Raw genomic sequence first — 15,310 nt, 5'->3', positions numbered from 1 at the left:
AAAGAAATAAAACTAGACCACGTTGAACAAGCATAATGTGAAGGCTACAAACGACACAGAACACTTGATCAAGTACAATTAGAATGTCCAAGGTGTTCATTGCTACAGCAAATGCAGGTAAAGCACATGAGGCTGATATTTTCTCGGTTTCAGTATGCAATTCATTTACGGTAAGTTGTTCAGGTGACGGGTACCTAAGATTATGGGATAATAAGCTACTAGATAATGAAAACCCGAAGGATAAGTCCTACTCTCATTTTGTTCATAAGACTGGATTGCATCATGTGGACGTCTTGCAAACTATCGAGAAAGACGCTTTTGAATTATGTCTTGTCGCCACCACTTCATTTTCTGGCGATTTGTTCTTCTACCGTATCACTAGAGAAGGTGAGACCAAGAATGTTCTATTCGAAAAGTTAGATCTATTAAACACAGATATGAAAAAGCATTCTTATTGGGCTCTTAAGTGGTGTGCCTCAAATGATAGGCTACTTTCCCATAGGCTAACCGCTACTGACGTCAAAGGCATGACTTACATCTGGAAGTTTCACCCATTTGCGGATGAGTCAGATTCTTCAGCGCCTGATTGGAGGCCTGCATTGGAGCTTCAAGGCACAGTTGAAGCGCCAATGACTCCAAAACAATTTGCCACTTCCGTCGATATCTCAGAACGAGGGTTAATTGCCACCGGTTTTAACAATGGAACAGTACAAATTTCAGAACTATCCACTCTACGTCCTTTATACAATTTTGAGTCTCAATATTCTATGATCAATAACTCAAATTCTATAAGATCAGTAAGGTTCTCTCCTCAAGGGTCCCTATTAGCCGTTGCACACGATTCGAATTCTTTTGGCTGTATTACTCTGTATGAAACTGAATTTGGTGAAAGAATAGGCGCTTTATCCGTTCCAACACATAGCTCACAAGCAAGTCTTGGTGAATATGCGCATTCCAGCTGGGTGACAAGTCTATCTTTTAATGATTCGGGTGAAACATTATGCAGCGCCGGATGGGATGGTAAATTAAGGTTTTGGGATGTAAAAACCAAAGAAAGAATCACAACCTTGAATATGCATTGTGATGATATTGAGATCGAAGAGGACATTTTATCTGTTGATGAAAATGGAGATTCCTTAGCTGATCCTGGTGTCTTTGACGTGAAATTTCTAAAGAAAGGTTGGAGATCTGGCATGGGAGCTGATTTAAATGAAAGCTTATGCTGTACATGTTTAGATAGAAGTATCAGGTGGTTCAGAGAAGCTGGGGGTAAATAGTCTTAAATAATATCTCAGTACATTGCATGCAATCATATAATCATCCATCATTTCTCTTGATCCATAAAAATTTCTGTAGCTTCTACTATAACCAAAATTTCGAAATCAAGAGTTACATAATTAATAGTGATTGAGGAACTAGGAGTGGAACTTTCATTGCGTCCGCTATTTTCTTCAGAATTGCTTTCAATTTCACGATCAAAAAAAATGGCATAAATAGGCAACTTCTGAACTTAACACATAAAAAGTTACTGTTTACTAGTACTAAAAAAAAAAAAGGGATTTTTTATATGTATTTCTTAAATATTGGAAAGAGATAGAATCAATACTTGTGTACGTATATGTTGAGAACTTGAAAAAAATAATAACAAAGTAAACGAGAAAAATGATGAAGGACAAAAAAGAAAATGTTGTTAAATCCAAAAATATTTTTTGTTTGCATTTTTTATAGTAATTATTTCTGTCATAAAATTTGTTTAGTTTTGTATTTTTTTTTTTTTTTTTTATTTTTCATTTTTTTAATAAGATCACTCATTTAAGAGGTCCATAGAAAGTATTAGTAAAAAAGTAATGATTTTCTTTCTTCTTCTCATTTTCATTCTCAAAATTTTATCTAACTTTCCTTTCGTATTATAAGAAAAACACGTTCTTGGTTCTTATCAGAGTTTTTCAATTTTTGACATTCTTATTCGAGAAGTATTGTTATCACAGAAGAGAACAATTTTGAAAAATGAATTCGAAAGAAAATTTCGAGGCTAAAAAAAGTGTTATACTTCATAAAGTATAGGAGCAAAAAAATATGAGAAAAGGAGAATTCCATTAATATACTGCCGAATACGGAAAGTAGTTTCGTTCGAACCTAGAATGATTCACGGAGTCATCCATTGACTTCCAACCAAGATGATGGCCATAAGATTGGTGAACGTGAGGAGGAGGTAATTGTGGAGCAGCAGGTAAAAATGAGGGTTGTTGTTGCTGTTGCGGTTGCTGTTGCTGTTGCTGTTGATTACCGAAATTATAAAAGTCGTAATCAAACTGAGTTTCTGAAATTGGTGAAGAATATATGTTGGGATATTGTTGATAATGATTAACTCTTGGCTGATTATAGTTGTAATAGTTATAGTAACTATTCATACTAGAAAAATCTGACCTTGAATTACTTTGATGTGAGGGCGATGAAAACATGTTATTCGGCATCAGCATGGGTGTCTCATAATTGGAAACCGGAGACAAAGGATTGTTTGTGGAAGTGGGTTTTAAGTTGAAATTTGAGGTTCCTGCATTACTAACGTTGATAATAGGCGACAATAAAGTTGGAATCGCTGTAGCAGGTTTAAATTGATTTTGCTGGAAGATCTCAAAATTCTTAACAAACTCGTAATAAAGAAAATCACTATCATATAATTCCCAATTGAATATTCTCAACCATTGTTTCTCAAAATCATTGATAATATTAATCAATATTCCCGTTGCCTGTGACCATGAGCTATTGGTAAAAGTTTTGTCATCGTTGAACTTGTTTGCCAATATGAACGCAATCATAGTATTTTGATAAATAATATTAATTGAATTTCCACCAATTGAATGTATCCCATTGGTCAATCTATTGATATATTTGAAAAGATAATCAATGGCCAAAAAAATAGTAGCAGAAGGTAACCTCGTTGCGTTTAATACAGAAGAAATTCCTTTGAAAAATAAATCCGTGGTCTGATCATCCGTGCTATAGTTAGCGTTGAAGGCAACAAAGGCGTTTTCCATGATAAATTTTGACATCATAGGTATATCGTAATCCAAGTTCTCACTAACGCCCCCATTCACTTGGTTAGATTGTTGTTGTTGTTGTTGTTTTTGTCCATCAGTGATCATTTGGACCGAAGAAGGAATAATATTGTTGTTATTATTACTAGTGTACATTAAGCCCGGAGGGGGGAGGATAGGTGGTTGCTGCTGATGTGGAAGCTGTGCAGGAGGAGGGAAGTAAGTAGAGCTAGAGTGGTTGAAATAACCTAAAGAAGCCATGGATGGTAACTGAGTGTGAACCGATTGGGAGGGAACATGACCTAGATATTTTGGTGGTTGTCTAGCGGCGTTAGCTACCGAAACAGCCGAACCTTTTGGGAAAGGCAAGTTTATTGGGTACCCATTAGAACTACCCATTGTTTCAGGATAGTACTTGAAAGCACTAGTCATCTCTATATGAAGAAGTGGCAGGAGGGACGGGTGGTTTGGGGTTGGAAGACGAATTAACTCAATAACTGTCTTAATAATGTTAAGGATAAAATATCCTTGTGGTGTATAAGCTAGGCGCTGATAAAGCTAATTTAATGGTAAAACGAAATGTCTTCGAATACTGTAAAATAACCCCACTGAATATACACAAACACACAGAAAAAAGGTGAAAGCTAATAAAAAAAAACGACTCGAAAACTTAAAGGCAGGCTTTAAGTAATGCAGTCTCTCTAAAAACAACAGTAAACACGAAGTTGTTAACTCTGCTTAAAAGAGTCTCCTGAGAAACGTTTTCTTTTAACTTGGGTCAATAAAGGAAATTAACCCAATAAAAGGCTTTAAAGAAAAAAAAAAGAAAGAAGAAACGAGAACGAGAATCTAGTATATGATCCTTGTACGTTTTTCTTAAAAGATCAATGATTTGTGGTGCTTAGTTACTATTGTAATCTCTTTAAAACAGTTAATGTGACTAATGATATATAACAAATATTCGTTTTGGACCTTTTCTCGTGCCAAATAAATTGAAAAAAAGAAATTAAAAAAAATTTTTTCCGTGACCCGGAGATTATCCGTAATAAGGAATGATGTTTAATGCTAGTAGATAGAAGTGATAATGGGTAGTTTACGTATGATATGTATGTTACTTTTTGGCAGTGGCCAGTAAATTTTGATGAGTGAGTAGGGAGGAACGCATTTTCCTTCTTGGAACCTCTGCAGTAGTAGTGGATGGCGTCGAGGGCCCTTGCTCGTTGAATGTCGTATCTTGCATGCTCACGTCCACTTCCCCTGCGGTGACGTCTTGGTCATGTTCCGGCTCTAGTTCTGGCTCCGGTTGTGATCCAGCGATGAGACTGGGGCTAAGGCTGGGGCTTGTCCACTTTACTTTTTTGTTGGGTAACTTTTGTCGAGGAAGGGTCTCAGCGGGTACCGCCAACTCAGCTGCTGTTGTGTTGATTATGTTTATATTTGTGTTCGTAAAAGTGCTACCAGGGTTAGCGAGAAAATTTTTGGCAAACAGTTCAAACTCTTCATCAATATGGACCAAATCTTGGATTATGGATTCAATGTCAGGAGTCCTGTCCATTAACCATTTTGATAAAAACTTAAATCTGGAGTTTAGGCCGGGGTCAGACATTAGTTTTTCTGTCATTATAGAAGAGTTGACCAAGATCTCATTCCTCTGCAATTCCGATATTTGATTGAGACACGATTCCAAATAGACCAGGTCGTAAGTTTCGTCCCAATCTTCCATTTCTCTTAGCTTGTTCAAGTCAATGGAATGTACCTGCTGAATGACAGAATGCAAAGCATCACTTTCGTCAAACTTCACTTCTAACTCATGTATTTTATTGAAAAGCTGTTCACTGATCATTCGGCAATTATTTATTACTAGTTGCATTTCGGCGGCTACTCTTTCCTCTTGTTCGAACAGTAGTATCAAATTATCTACTTCCAGTCTTACCATTTGCAAAAACCGTCTTTTGCAAAGTATTAGTGATTTCAAAATCTTTGATATTTGGTATGTCTCCACGGCGGAATATGTCTGCTGGACACGGTTTATGCACTCATTAATGGCCAGTTGAATTTTCTCTTTGTTTAATTTGTATTTCGTCAACTTCAGAGAAATCATTTTCTCTTCTCGTTCCCGTAGTTCCTCAATTTGCCTCTTTTGTTCTGTAATCATCTTTAAATATGATCCCACGTGTCTACTCAAAGACTGCTGATTTCTGATTATTTTGGTTTTTATTTCCTTAGCACGGTTCGCATATTTTAAAGTATTCAATGTTTCATCATAATGTGAACTGCTGGGTGATATACAGACGATCATGACTGTTTTGCAATTGCCGCCCAGTGAGAACTTCAGAAGTCTTGTTAATTTTGAATCCCTGTATGGAATGTGACAACTTCTACTGCCATCATTTAGACATAGGGCGTTAATGCAATTCCCAAGCGCTAATAGCGATCTGTTAATATTGGCGCCCTCGTGCAATCTTATACCACGGTTTCTTGTTGCGGCAGCTCTTTCGCTTCCTGCTAGGTCGATTATAGACAATGTAGCAAAAGTATGTTGCGAGGTCAAATCGACAAGCTTATTAGTCTGCATGATGTGGATTTGCAGCACTGCGTGGGATCGCGAAGATACTTCATTAGCCTCCGTTGGCGATGTAGTTCTATTTATGTTTCCCTGGACAACTAAGTCCATGACATCTTCCACAGTTGTTGGGTGGTGATACGACAAATTCGCCACTTTGATATGACTTTGCGTATCTTCCCTTATCACCAATCTTTTAGATGGCGTCTCTGGTTTTAAAAGATCTCTAATCCTTTCATTGTATATTTCCAAGTAGGATAGAGAAATCTCAAAGTTCTTTTCGTCCCTCAGGTCTGCAATCTTATTGAATAGTTCTTCCATGGCTAAAAAGATTATTCCTGGTTGCGAAGGAGTACCACTCACTGTATATGTCTTCCCACATCCAGTAGCACCATAAGCAAATACAGTACTGTTGAAGCCATCAAGCACAGAATCGAGAAGAGGACTGGTGGTCTCTTTGTAGACACGGGATTGAGAAGAGTTCTCATCAAATAGTTTATCAAAAACGAACTTAATTTCGCCACCATGTCTTCGGCGTTGTGATGAAAATTTATTTGTAGCATTGTTGTTATTACTAGAGGCTGTAGTAGCTTTAGCGGCTCTTGAACGCATCGAATTCAAGATCTGATCACTCACTTTATTCAAAGGGTTTCTATCAGCAGGGTCGAATATGAGCATTCTGTCGTCCACACAGTCCACTATCTTGCGTATGCCTTCCGGTCTACTTATTCTCTTCCTCAACGAGCTCTTCCTTTTGCTCCTTGTAGAGCTTTCTTCAACATCTATTTCTATATCGGACTCGGAGTTAGCACTCATGGGTAGGATCAACGACGAATCACCTAAACTGGGAAAATTAACTTCTGCACCACTAGATTCGTTAATTAGTCTTGTTTTTTCCATTGGTGTGAATGGCCTTACTCTTATAGCCACAACGATGGAGGATTGTCTTGACTCAGGCACGTTCATCTTATAATATATCGATAGCACACCGCTGTAGGGGACAATCAAGGCAATAAAGTGAGAAGGAGATGAAAAAGGAACGATAATTAAACGATCTCAACAAGGAATATGAAAATTATTTATGGAAAACAGAGATAATCAATAAGCTAGGAGTACTGATATACTTATTAACCTGAAGCAATCGGTTACGCGCGAATTATAAAATGCCTTCTTTGTACAGCAATCTAGACACTATTTTGAATAACTGGTATCCTAATAACTGGACGAAAATATGCCTATTCCACTTCTCTTCGAGTATAGTATAATATCATGCCAAGTCATCAAACAATGCATAATACAATATAATAAACAAAACAAAAACTAAAAACGGCTAGCAAATAAGACAAGTTATATAACCTAGGGTAAATTTTTATTTTCAGTAGGGTTTTGCACTAGCTTCTATAAACTTTGTAGGGCTTACTCTTCTTCTTTTAGGGTGTACTTCTTTTAAATTAGGGCTAAAAAAGGATAATAAAAAGCTGTACTAAAAGAAAGACCAATAAAAAGAGTCATGATGAGCTGGGAAAGGACAAAAGCTATAATAACTTCATAACATTATAAAAAAGGCACAATTACAAGAAGTGACAGTGGCATCATGTCATTTAGATTTAACGAGGATGTGTTCGGTGACAACTCTTTCAATGAACGAATACGGGAAAAATTATCGACGGCGTTAAATTCACCATCCAAGAAGAAACTGGATATTCTGAAAAGCGGCATAACGGTACAGAAGGTAGACTTTCCTACAATACCACAACTGGAAATTTTGGACCTAGACATCATCACCCAGCCGAAATCACTGGCAAAGGGAATCTGCAAAATATCGTGCAAAGATGCTATGTTGCGGATACAGACTGTTATAGAGTCGAATCTTTTGTTGATTAATGAGCAAGACACCCCCAGTTTTACCATGCCGCGGCTGATTAATAATGGATCATTCACGATTCCGATAACAATGACATTTAGTGCCATCGAGCTGGAAGCTATCACGAATATTTTTGTCAAGAATCCTGGGATTGGGATCTCGTTTAATGATGTGGATTTGGATTTTAAGTTTGATTGTTCCATAAAAATTTTGCAAAGCACCATTGAGAGAAGATTGAAGGAGTCTATGCATGTTGTGTTCAAGGATGTTCTTCCTTCTTTGATCTTCAACACATCACAGAATTGGTTTACTAGTCGCGGCGAGAATACTAGCACTATCCCTAGTAAAAAGGAGCATCACCACCAGCAGACTACTATGTCTAGAAATGTTATTTTGGACGGATCGGATTTCCAGGAGCTTTCTCCAATAAATATGCTACGTCTCTCGAGTATTGTCTCGTCAAGGTCAACGCTATCACTACATTCCACGGTGATGAATTCTCTTTCTGCTATACCAGGTTGTTTGGAAAGGCAAAACTTGTATCGTTTCATATCAAGAATGCCCTCGCTAAACAATTACTATTCCTCGCAATCGTTTGCCCAAACCAAGTCAACGAACGTATCACCTAAACAGTTAGTGAAGCCATTTTACTGTTCCCACAATTTATTACCTAAAGCAGTGTTAGATTCAAGTCAGTACGATTTGACTACGATAACAAAGATCCAGTCTAGACTTTTTGATAGAAGTAATAGCAACGACGACAATGCCAAACCAAGGAGAAGAAAGATTAAGTGCAAGAAGACCCGCACACCGCCTCACGAACAATCACAAGAAGAAGAAGCTGTTGGTGATACTACCGCTATCGAAACAGTAACACTCACACCGGTCTCAACATCTGTACATGAGATTGAAGAACAATCTCCCCCATATTTGAAAACAACGGTATCAATAAGGGATAAATATGTCATTCCGGAAAAAATATCGTTAAATTTTGACACTAAAAAGGATCCATCTAAAATGAGACCCCTCAACTTCATTGGTTTGAACTCGCAAGATTCTTCAAATAATTGGAAATGGGGCATGGAGGAAAGCCCTCCGCCATACCATTAAAACAAATTACTTACGTGAACACATAATATAAAAATACATACTCTCTTATGTAAATAACGCAAGAAAGCTAAACTGTTATACCAGAAAATTCATTGAGTAACCCTTCAAACTACAATCTTAGACCACTCCTCCTCAGTGTAGCACTTGCAACTAAATGCGTGAATCTCTTGCAGCTCTTCCTTAACTGCTTTGTTCACCGCACGGCTCCTCATTAGTTTGTTTTTACCTTGAAAGAAGTCGCTGACCACCACAATATCAAACGATTGACCACAACCGTATGAGAGATCCGTCACGATGATATGGTAAACGTGCGGTATGGCTGATTGTATCCTCTCGCGGAGTCCCTGTTCAGTAACGGGCATCTTATAGTGTCGTAGCCGTTTTGTATTTTTCCTCTGAGTTGTTGGAATGTGCGATTTTGTAAATTCGTCATCTATTTTCACCTCTCGATATTTCACCTGCAATATATATAACACCGAGAAAGCTGTTCCAATACACAGTCGGAAGGAAGCAAAACAAACCCACGAAAACTATAATGAGTAGAGCTATTACTAGGGCTCAGCTGGACAAGGTGGTGCGTAGCATCACCAAGTTCTATCCTCAAAAGTACGCAGATAAGAGCTGGGACAATACAGGTCTTCTCATTGATTGTTCCACTGCCCAAGCCACCAGTGCCGACGCAAACACTAAGGCAAAGATCCTTTTAACTGTGGACCTTACGAAATCTGTAGCTCAAGAAGCTGTAGATGCTAACTGCAACGTAATTATTGCCTACCATCCTTTTATTTTCCCTAATTGGAACAGATTGAACCCCCATACAAACCCACAGCACGAGACAGCTATAAAGTTAATTCAACATGGTATATCTGTATATTGTCCTCACACTGCTGTGGACGCAGCTCGTGACGGCGTAAACGATTGGTTGGTTAAGGGCTTAAACAACGGGGGGAACGTCACAAAGTGCTACGCCTTGGAAACTGTAAGTGGTGAAACCGATGACCTAATCGGCTATGGTAGATTCGTAGAGTTCAATAAGGATATTTCGTTGGCCCAAATTGTGAAAAATGTCAAGAATGCTCTAAGAATTCCCCATATACAAGTAGCCTCGGCTACCCCTCCCTCCATGTGGAGTCAACTGAACATCAAAAAAGCTGCCATATGTGCTGGGAGCGGTTCCGGTGTATTTAAGCAACTAAAAGAGGATGTGGATCTTTACTATACAGGAGAGATGTCGCATCACGAAGTGTTGAAGTGGAAAGAAATGGGTAAGACCGTTATTGTCTGTAACCACTCGAACACTGAACGTGGTTTCCTTCAAGATGTTATGCATGGATTGCTACAAGAGGAGGGCCACGAAGTAGTTGTCAGCAAGATGGACCGTGATCCTTTAACTGTAGTATAGTTTAAGTATCTTTATAGTTGTATGGAATATTGCAAATACCTTGATTACTAAAACAACATAATTAATTTTTTCGTGAAAGGTGATCGTGCTGTATCGGGTATCAATAATAAAAGTCTTCAAATTAAGAGAGAAGACAATAACACTTTCTGAGGTGAAAGCAAAGTATATTAAAAAGCTTAACAAAAACTAACCAGCAAATTCTGTTTATTTACACGCAAATACTTCAAGATGTCGACGGATACCATGTATTTCAACAGCTCCAGGCTGTTGCCATCGGCTGGCAAAAACAAAACAAATAATCTTATCAAACAAAAAACCAGAAATAGTCGTGCGAGGGGGAACGCTGCTAATAGTATGAACGACAATAGCTATATCACGGATATACCACCTCCTCAAACTCTTCCCAATGGTGAGAAACCTAACTTCGGCCATTCTTCCAACAAGAGGCTGTCATTCCACCAGAAGAAACATTCTTCACCTTCTTCAACTTCCTCTACAACTTCTTTAGGTAAAAAGAATAGACAACACAACAAGGAAACGCCACGACAGGGCAACAAAGATGAAACTCGTTTACCGAGTCAGAATCTTAAGAACCTGCTTCTGAATCAGAAAAAAGCCCCGCATAACTCTTACGGGATAATACCAATGAATAGTAGTGGAAATGGCAAAAAAATTAGTCACTCCTATGCTGGCTCTACTTTTGCTACTAACGGCCCAAGAGAAGCTAAAGAGTTGCCCAAACCAAGTTTTCTATAGTAGCGTCTGGAACTTTTTTTTATAACTTTTTTTTTTTTGAAGATAAACGATGCATTTTTAATCGATATATACCTATATACCAATTACACGAAATGTCTGTGTTTGTTTTGGATCTGGTCATCCAAAGCGATTCTTTACACCTTTTTTTTTTATTTTCTGATATGATTTATCATAATGATGAAGAAGAAAAACGAAACGTAGCCGTAAGTAGTAAACAGTACACTCGTACAACTAATCTTGGGGTAGAAAATCCAATAACAACAAAGCAAGAAGTAGAAAATGGATGAAGTAATACCTTTGTTTCGAGAATTTCATATTGCACAGATTAAGGATTACCAGCTGGAGTTACACAACGATTTGATTAAAACCAATGAAGCTTTCCAAAAGAATTTACTGAACAATTATAAGAGAATTTTAAGTTTGACAGATTCTGTTAATGATTTGTCTCTTAATTTGAAATCTGTTGACCAAGATTTCAAATCCTTGTGTTTCGATGATGAAAAGTTTCAATTAAATAAGTTACCTACATTATTACATCAAAGCACCACACATATATCACCAACTTGCAGTGGAGTGAGTGTCTCCTTACCATCGCAAAATATATTAGTGATCTCCAATTGGACCATCTCAATCGACAATTTCTGCAATCGCATCGCCACTTCTACTACTCCGTCACGTATATTTGATGAGATGTTGTTGCGTTTCCACGAATTATCCCTTATATCAGTGCCTCATAACTTTGAAACCCTCATAAAAAAGAGATGCTTTCAATTACAGAAGTTCCTGGTGGAATCCATGACTACGTTGAACTTAACTCTACTGCAGTGGGTAAAACTGTATAATTTGCTAAATGCTGAGTCTAGCTTGAGGTGGGATGGTGATTTACTCTCCGAATTCAACGAGTCCTTATTCGAAACTTTATTCAATGAGAATGTTCAAGCTTTACTAGGGTCTAATATCAATAACAAGAAACACCAATATTACCCCAATGAACAAGACAGCGATACAATTATTTTAGATTTTGTGAGTTCATCCACCTTTAAGGATCATCTCATTCGTAGGACTGTGAAGGAAATAAACACGCATTTGGATACGCTTACTATCTTAATTACTAAGCTCAAAAAGCCGGATACTCTTCACCAACTAGATGTCTTCTTTGATAATGATGAGAACGTCGACCACAATACTGTTTCTCCGCTTGATGAGGATACATTGAAAAAATACATTGATACAGCCCTATACTGTTCGAAGGGTTTGAGTAACGATACCACGTTACAAATATATCAGACAGTACAACCTACAATTGAAATTTTACAGAACTTAGAGATGTATGGATGTCCCCAGGAATTACTGACAGATTTGAAAGAGAAATTAGTTACGCAACTGCAAGATTTTAAAACTGAAATTGAAACCTGTTTGTCTCCATCGTTGGAGAACTCAATGAACATTGTGGAAAACTTTATGGCTTCGTACAACAACCACAATCTTTTGCAATTAGTCATCGATCAAATTACTCAATTGAGACAATAATCATAGTGGCACGAGGGTGGGTACCCGCCCTGAAAATTAATTACCGATAATGAAGATAGCACAGTGCGTTGTATATATACATATATAAATCTACACATCAATATGTATGAATGTGTGTGTGCTTCAAGAGCAGTCATTCATAATTACATTATGTCTCATTTCATGTGAACTAGTTCCGACATATATGAGTAAGCTCTTGAATCGAAATATCGTTAATCTTTATGACTGTTGAATATACTAATTCCGATTTGGCAACCTATCAAGATGAGGTAAACGAACAAATTACCAAAAATAAAGCACATCTTAGTTCTTTGACTCATCCCGGTTCCAAAGTAACATTCCTCATCGATGAAGTTATTTCTGCCACACCACCCGACCCGAACTTGAAAGTTTTCTTCTTTGATATCGATAATTGCCTTTATAAATCATCCACAAAAATCCATGATCTCATGCAAAAATCTATATTGAGATTCTTTCAAACGCACTTGAAACTGTCACCTGAGGATGCTCACGTATTGAACAATACGTACTATAAACAATACGGACTTGCTATAAGGGGGCTTGTAATGTTCCACAAAGTGAACGCGCTGGAATATAACCAGCTTGTTGATGATTCTTTACCCTTACAAGATATCTTGAAGCCTGACATACCATTAAGGAATATGCTATTGAGGTTGAGACAATCAGGGAAGATGGACAAATTGTGGCTTTTCACCAACGCTTATAAGAACCATGCCATCCGTTGCGTGAGATTATTAGGTATAGCAGATCTCTTTGATGGATTAACATATTGTGACTACTCTAGAACAGATACGCTAGTTTGCAAGCCACATACAAAAGCATTTGAAAAAGCAATGAAAGAAAGCGGGTTGACAAGTTACGATAATGCTTACTTTATAGACGACAGTGGAAAAAACATCGAGACGGGTATCAAACTGGGAATGAGAAAATGTATACATTTAGTAGAGAATGAAGTTAATGAAGTCTTGGGCCAGACACCAGAAGGCGCCCTAGTCATTAAAAATATATTGGATCTACCACACGTCGTTCCCGACCTATTTTAGGTTGTATGAATCTTGAGTATATTTGTATATAGATCTGCGAGCATTGTATGCCTCTATAAAACGAAATAGATTAAAATAAAAAACAAAACCACACATTTCTTAGTTCCTCACTTACGTAAAGGCTGGGCCTGTTGCTTCTTTTGTTTAGCAACAGCATAAATAATACCCGAGAGGAAACCGATGAAAATAGAAAGGATGGATAAGAAATTCCTTGGAGCATCAAAAAAAATTAAACCAGACAAGGCAATTGGTAATTTGTTTAAAGCTCCTACCATAGAATATGTAGTGGATGAAGTGACACGAACACACCAACCGGAACAATAAGAAATACCGACAGATGCAACTCCACTGATGATCATAGCAGTTAACGAATCATTAGACAAGTTTTTAGCCAAGTTGGCAGAAGACCAATCTTCCACGCAGAAAGAAAACATCAATAAAATTGGTAGCGCCAAAACATTGTTGTAAAACATAGTGTCAAAATCCTTAAAATTGGTTAACTTTATTCTCTTTCTCATGATAAGAACAAATAATGCGGAAGAGATACAGTTGGTGAACATCCAGAAGTAACCTGGGTTAAAAACGGCGACAGCACCGGCAGCACCATCAGCCAAAGAAGCCGCTTCGGCCGCCACAGCTTGTTGATCACCCCAGGTAGCAACAACAGAAGAGAGGACCATCAACAAAAATGAAGACAACTCCATTGAGGTGACTGAACCACCAAAGAATAACACTTCGCCGTAAGCAATCAAGATAATGGTTAAATTCTTGAAAATAGTGTAAATTGGGACGGCCAAATATTGTAACGCCTTAGAAGAAGTGTAGATCATTAAAACCAGTAAAAATGAAATAGGGAGCCAGTTCTTGGCGTCTGTTTTGTTCAGGGAACGGAACTTAGCATAGCCCAATGTACGCAGGATAACCAAAGTTAAAGTACAGACCAGAGATTGTACGAATAGCATAACAAAGTTCAAGTTGAAGCCCTTCAAGTTGACGACGAACTTGTTAGTGACGGTCATTAAAATGGACGAACCACAGTAGGATAAAATGGAGATCGGACCAGAATTGGCAACTGAAGCCCAAGGGTTATGGCCTGCATGACCTGTTTTCAATTCAGACATTCGGGTGGGAAGTACTGTGTGTTTAGTGTGTTTGTCTTTTTAAACTTTCTTACAAATTAAGATACCTAAACAATTTATCAGCAATAAATTTGGCTTGGCACCGTTATATATATATATCCTGTTTTTCTATACTGTGTTGTTTGTACGGATCGCGAAATTTCATTTTTTTTCCGTTCAATTTTTTTTCTTTCGGAGAAGAAAAAATCCCAGACAGGGTAAGAGAGTTGTCCTGACGCGTTCAACTATTTCGTATATCGCGATATGATGAATCTTTGACGACGTGACTTGACTCGTTAATCATGATATGTTTTATTATGGGCGGCTAATTTTGTCTAGGAGGATGATTTGAAAGAATAAAGCCATCCCATAATACTACTTATGCACATATACAAATTTATAATCATTTTACTGTTCATAACTTCGATTTTTTATTACACTCATATAGAAAAGGATGAACAAAAGGCAGTTACCTCGCTTTCTTCAAACTTTTCTCGTAGAGCTTTAGATAATCGAAATAACTGCATTCTTAATACACTGTTTCTATTCTAGAACAGCTCTATAGACACCGTTCTAGAAGAAAGCTTGGTAAAAATGTCTTATTGGTGGCGAAATATCATTGGACAACGGTGATCATTCTGGTGGCATGGTCAAGAGCAATAACGGCCAAACTGGTGGTAAACCCATTGTTGTTGAAGACAACTTCAACTAGTTGGAATTCAGTGGATGGCAGCTTGAAAAAATCAGGTGAGCTCTGATATAAAAACTGAGATACGTAATTTGACCGAGTTTACCCCCTCCCTGTCAGATGAAGATAAGAAGTAGTTGGTGGACAGCAATACCAGCGAAGATTGAACTTTGTTCC

The 15,310-nt window shown here is 37.7% G+C and overlaps 10 protein-coding genes across 10 annotated transcripts; 6 read left to right on the top strand and 4 right to left on the bottom strand.

Annotated features, from left to right (window-relative positions):
* Nucleotides 1–83: 83 nt before the first annotated feature.
* Nucleotides 84–1,277, top strand: SKI8 (SKI complex subunit WD repeat protein SKI8; the record flags this gene model as incomplete). Its single annotated transcript, XM_056222511.1, has 1 exon — nt 84–1,277. One exon carries the CDS (start codon nt 84–86, stop codon nt 1,275–1,277), a length of 1,194 nt encoding a protein of 397 aa, XP_056082194.1.
* An 819-nt stretch (nt 1,278–2,096) lies between these two features.
* On the bottom strand, nt 2,097–3,470 carry CLG1 (Clg1p; the record flags this gene model as incomplete). The annotated part of the gene is made up of 1 exon (XM_056222510.1): nt 2,097–3,470. The coding sequence occupies one exon, from the start codon at nt 3,468–3,470 to the stop codon at nt 2,097–2,099; it is 1,374 nt and encodes a 457-aa protein (XP_056082193.1).
* A 679-nt stretch (nt 3,471–4,149) lies between these two features.
* On the bottom strand, nt 4,150–6,567 carry KIP3 (tubulin-dependent ATPase KIP3; the record flags this gene model as incomplete). The annotated part of the gene is made up of 1 exon (XM_056222508.1): nt 4,150–6,567. The coding sequence occupies one exon, from the start codon at nt 6,565–6,567 to the stop codon at nt 4,150–4,152; it is 2,418 nt and encodes an 805-aa protein (XP_056082192.1).
* Nucleotides 6,568–7,195: 628 nt separating this feature from the next.
* Nucleotides 7,196–8,575, top strand: MDM34 (ERMES complex subunit MDM34; the record flags this gene model as incomplete). Its single annotated transcript, XM_056222507.1, has 1 exon — nt 7,196–8,575. The coding sequence occupies one exon, from the start codon at nt 7,196–7,198 to the stop codon at nt 8,573–8,575; it is 1,380 nt and encodes a 459-aa protein (XP_056082191.1).
* Nucleotides 8,576–8,679: 104 nt separating this feature from the next.
* Nucleotides 8,680–8,937, bottom strand: BOL2 (Bol2p; the record flags this gene model as incomplete). The annotated part of the gene is made up of 1 exon (XM_056222506.1): nt 8,680–8,937. One exon carries the CDS (start codon nt 8,935–8,937, stop codon nt 8,680–8,682), a length of 258 nt encoding a protein of 85 aa, XP_056082190.1.
* Nucleotides 8,938–9,110: 173 nt separating this feature from the next.
* On the top strand, nt 9,111–9,977 carry NIF3 (uncharacterized protein; the record flags this gene model as incomplete). Its single annotated transcript, XM_056222505.1, has 1 exon — nt 9,111–9,977. One exon carries the CDS (start codon nt 9,111–9,113, stop codon nt 9,975–9,977), a length of 867 nt encoding a protein of 288 aa, XP_056082189.1.
* Nucleotides 9,978–10,205: 228 nt separating this feature from the next.
* EDC1 (Edc1p) lies at nt 10,206–10,733 on the top strand (the record flags this gene model as incomplete). The annotated part of the gene is made up of 1 exon (XM_056222504.1): nt 10,206–10,733. One exon carries the CDS (start codon nt 10,206–10,208, stop codon nt 10,731–10,733), a length of 528 nt encoding a protein of 175 aa, XP_056082188.1.
* Nucleotides 10,734–11,012: 279 nt separating this feature from the next.
* On the top strand, nt 11,013–12,263 carry COG1 (Golgi transport complex subunit COG1; the record flags this gene model as incomplete). The annotated part of the gene is made up of 1 exon (XM_056222503.1): nt 11,013–12,263. The coding sequence occupies one exon, from the start codon at nt 11,013–11,015 to the stop codon at nt 12,261–12,263; it is 1,251 nt and encodes a 416-aa protein (XP_056082187.1).
* A 221-nt stretch (nt 12,264–12,484) lies between these two features.
* Nucleotides 12,485–13,327, top strand: SDT1 (nucleotidase; the record flags this gene model as incomplete). Its single annotated transcript, XM_056222502.1, has 1 exon — nt 12,485–13,327. One exon carries the CDS (start codon nt 12,485–12,487, stop codon nt 13,325–13,327), a length of 843 nt encoding a protein of 280 aa, XP_056082186.1.
* A 107-nt stretch (nt 13,328–13,434) lies between these two features.
* On the bottom strand, nt 13,435–14,448 carry VRG4 (GDP-mannose transporter; the record flags this gene model as incomplete). The annotated part of the gene is made up of 1 exon (XM_056222501.1): nt 13,435–14,448. One exon carries the CDS (start codon nt 14,446–14,448, stop codon nt 13,435–13,437), a length of 1,014 nt encoding a protein of 337 aa, XP_056082185.1.
* Nucleotides 14,449–15,310: the final 862 nt, after the last annotated feature.

This window comes from Saccharomyces mikatae, assembly GCF_947241705.1.
Source record: "Saccharomyces mikatae IFO 1815 strain IFO1815 genome assembly, chromosome: 7".
Classification (NCBI taxonomy): Eukaryota; Fungi; Ascomycota; class Saccharomycetes; order Saccharomycetales; family Saccharomycetaceae; genus Saccharomyces; species Saccharomyces mikatae.
The sequence above is the reverse complement of the archived record's forward strand: the minus strand, read 5'-3'. Positions and strand labels throughout refer to the sequence as shown.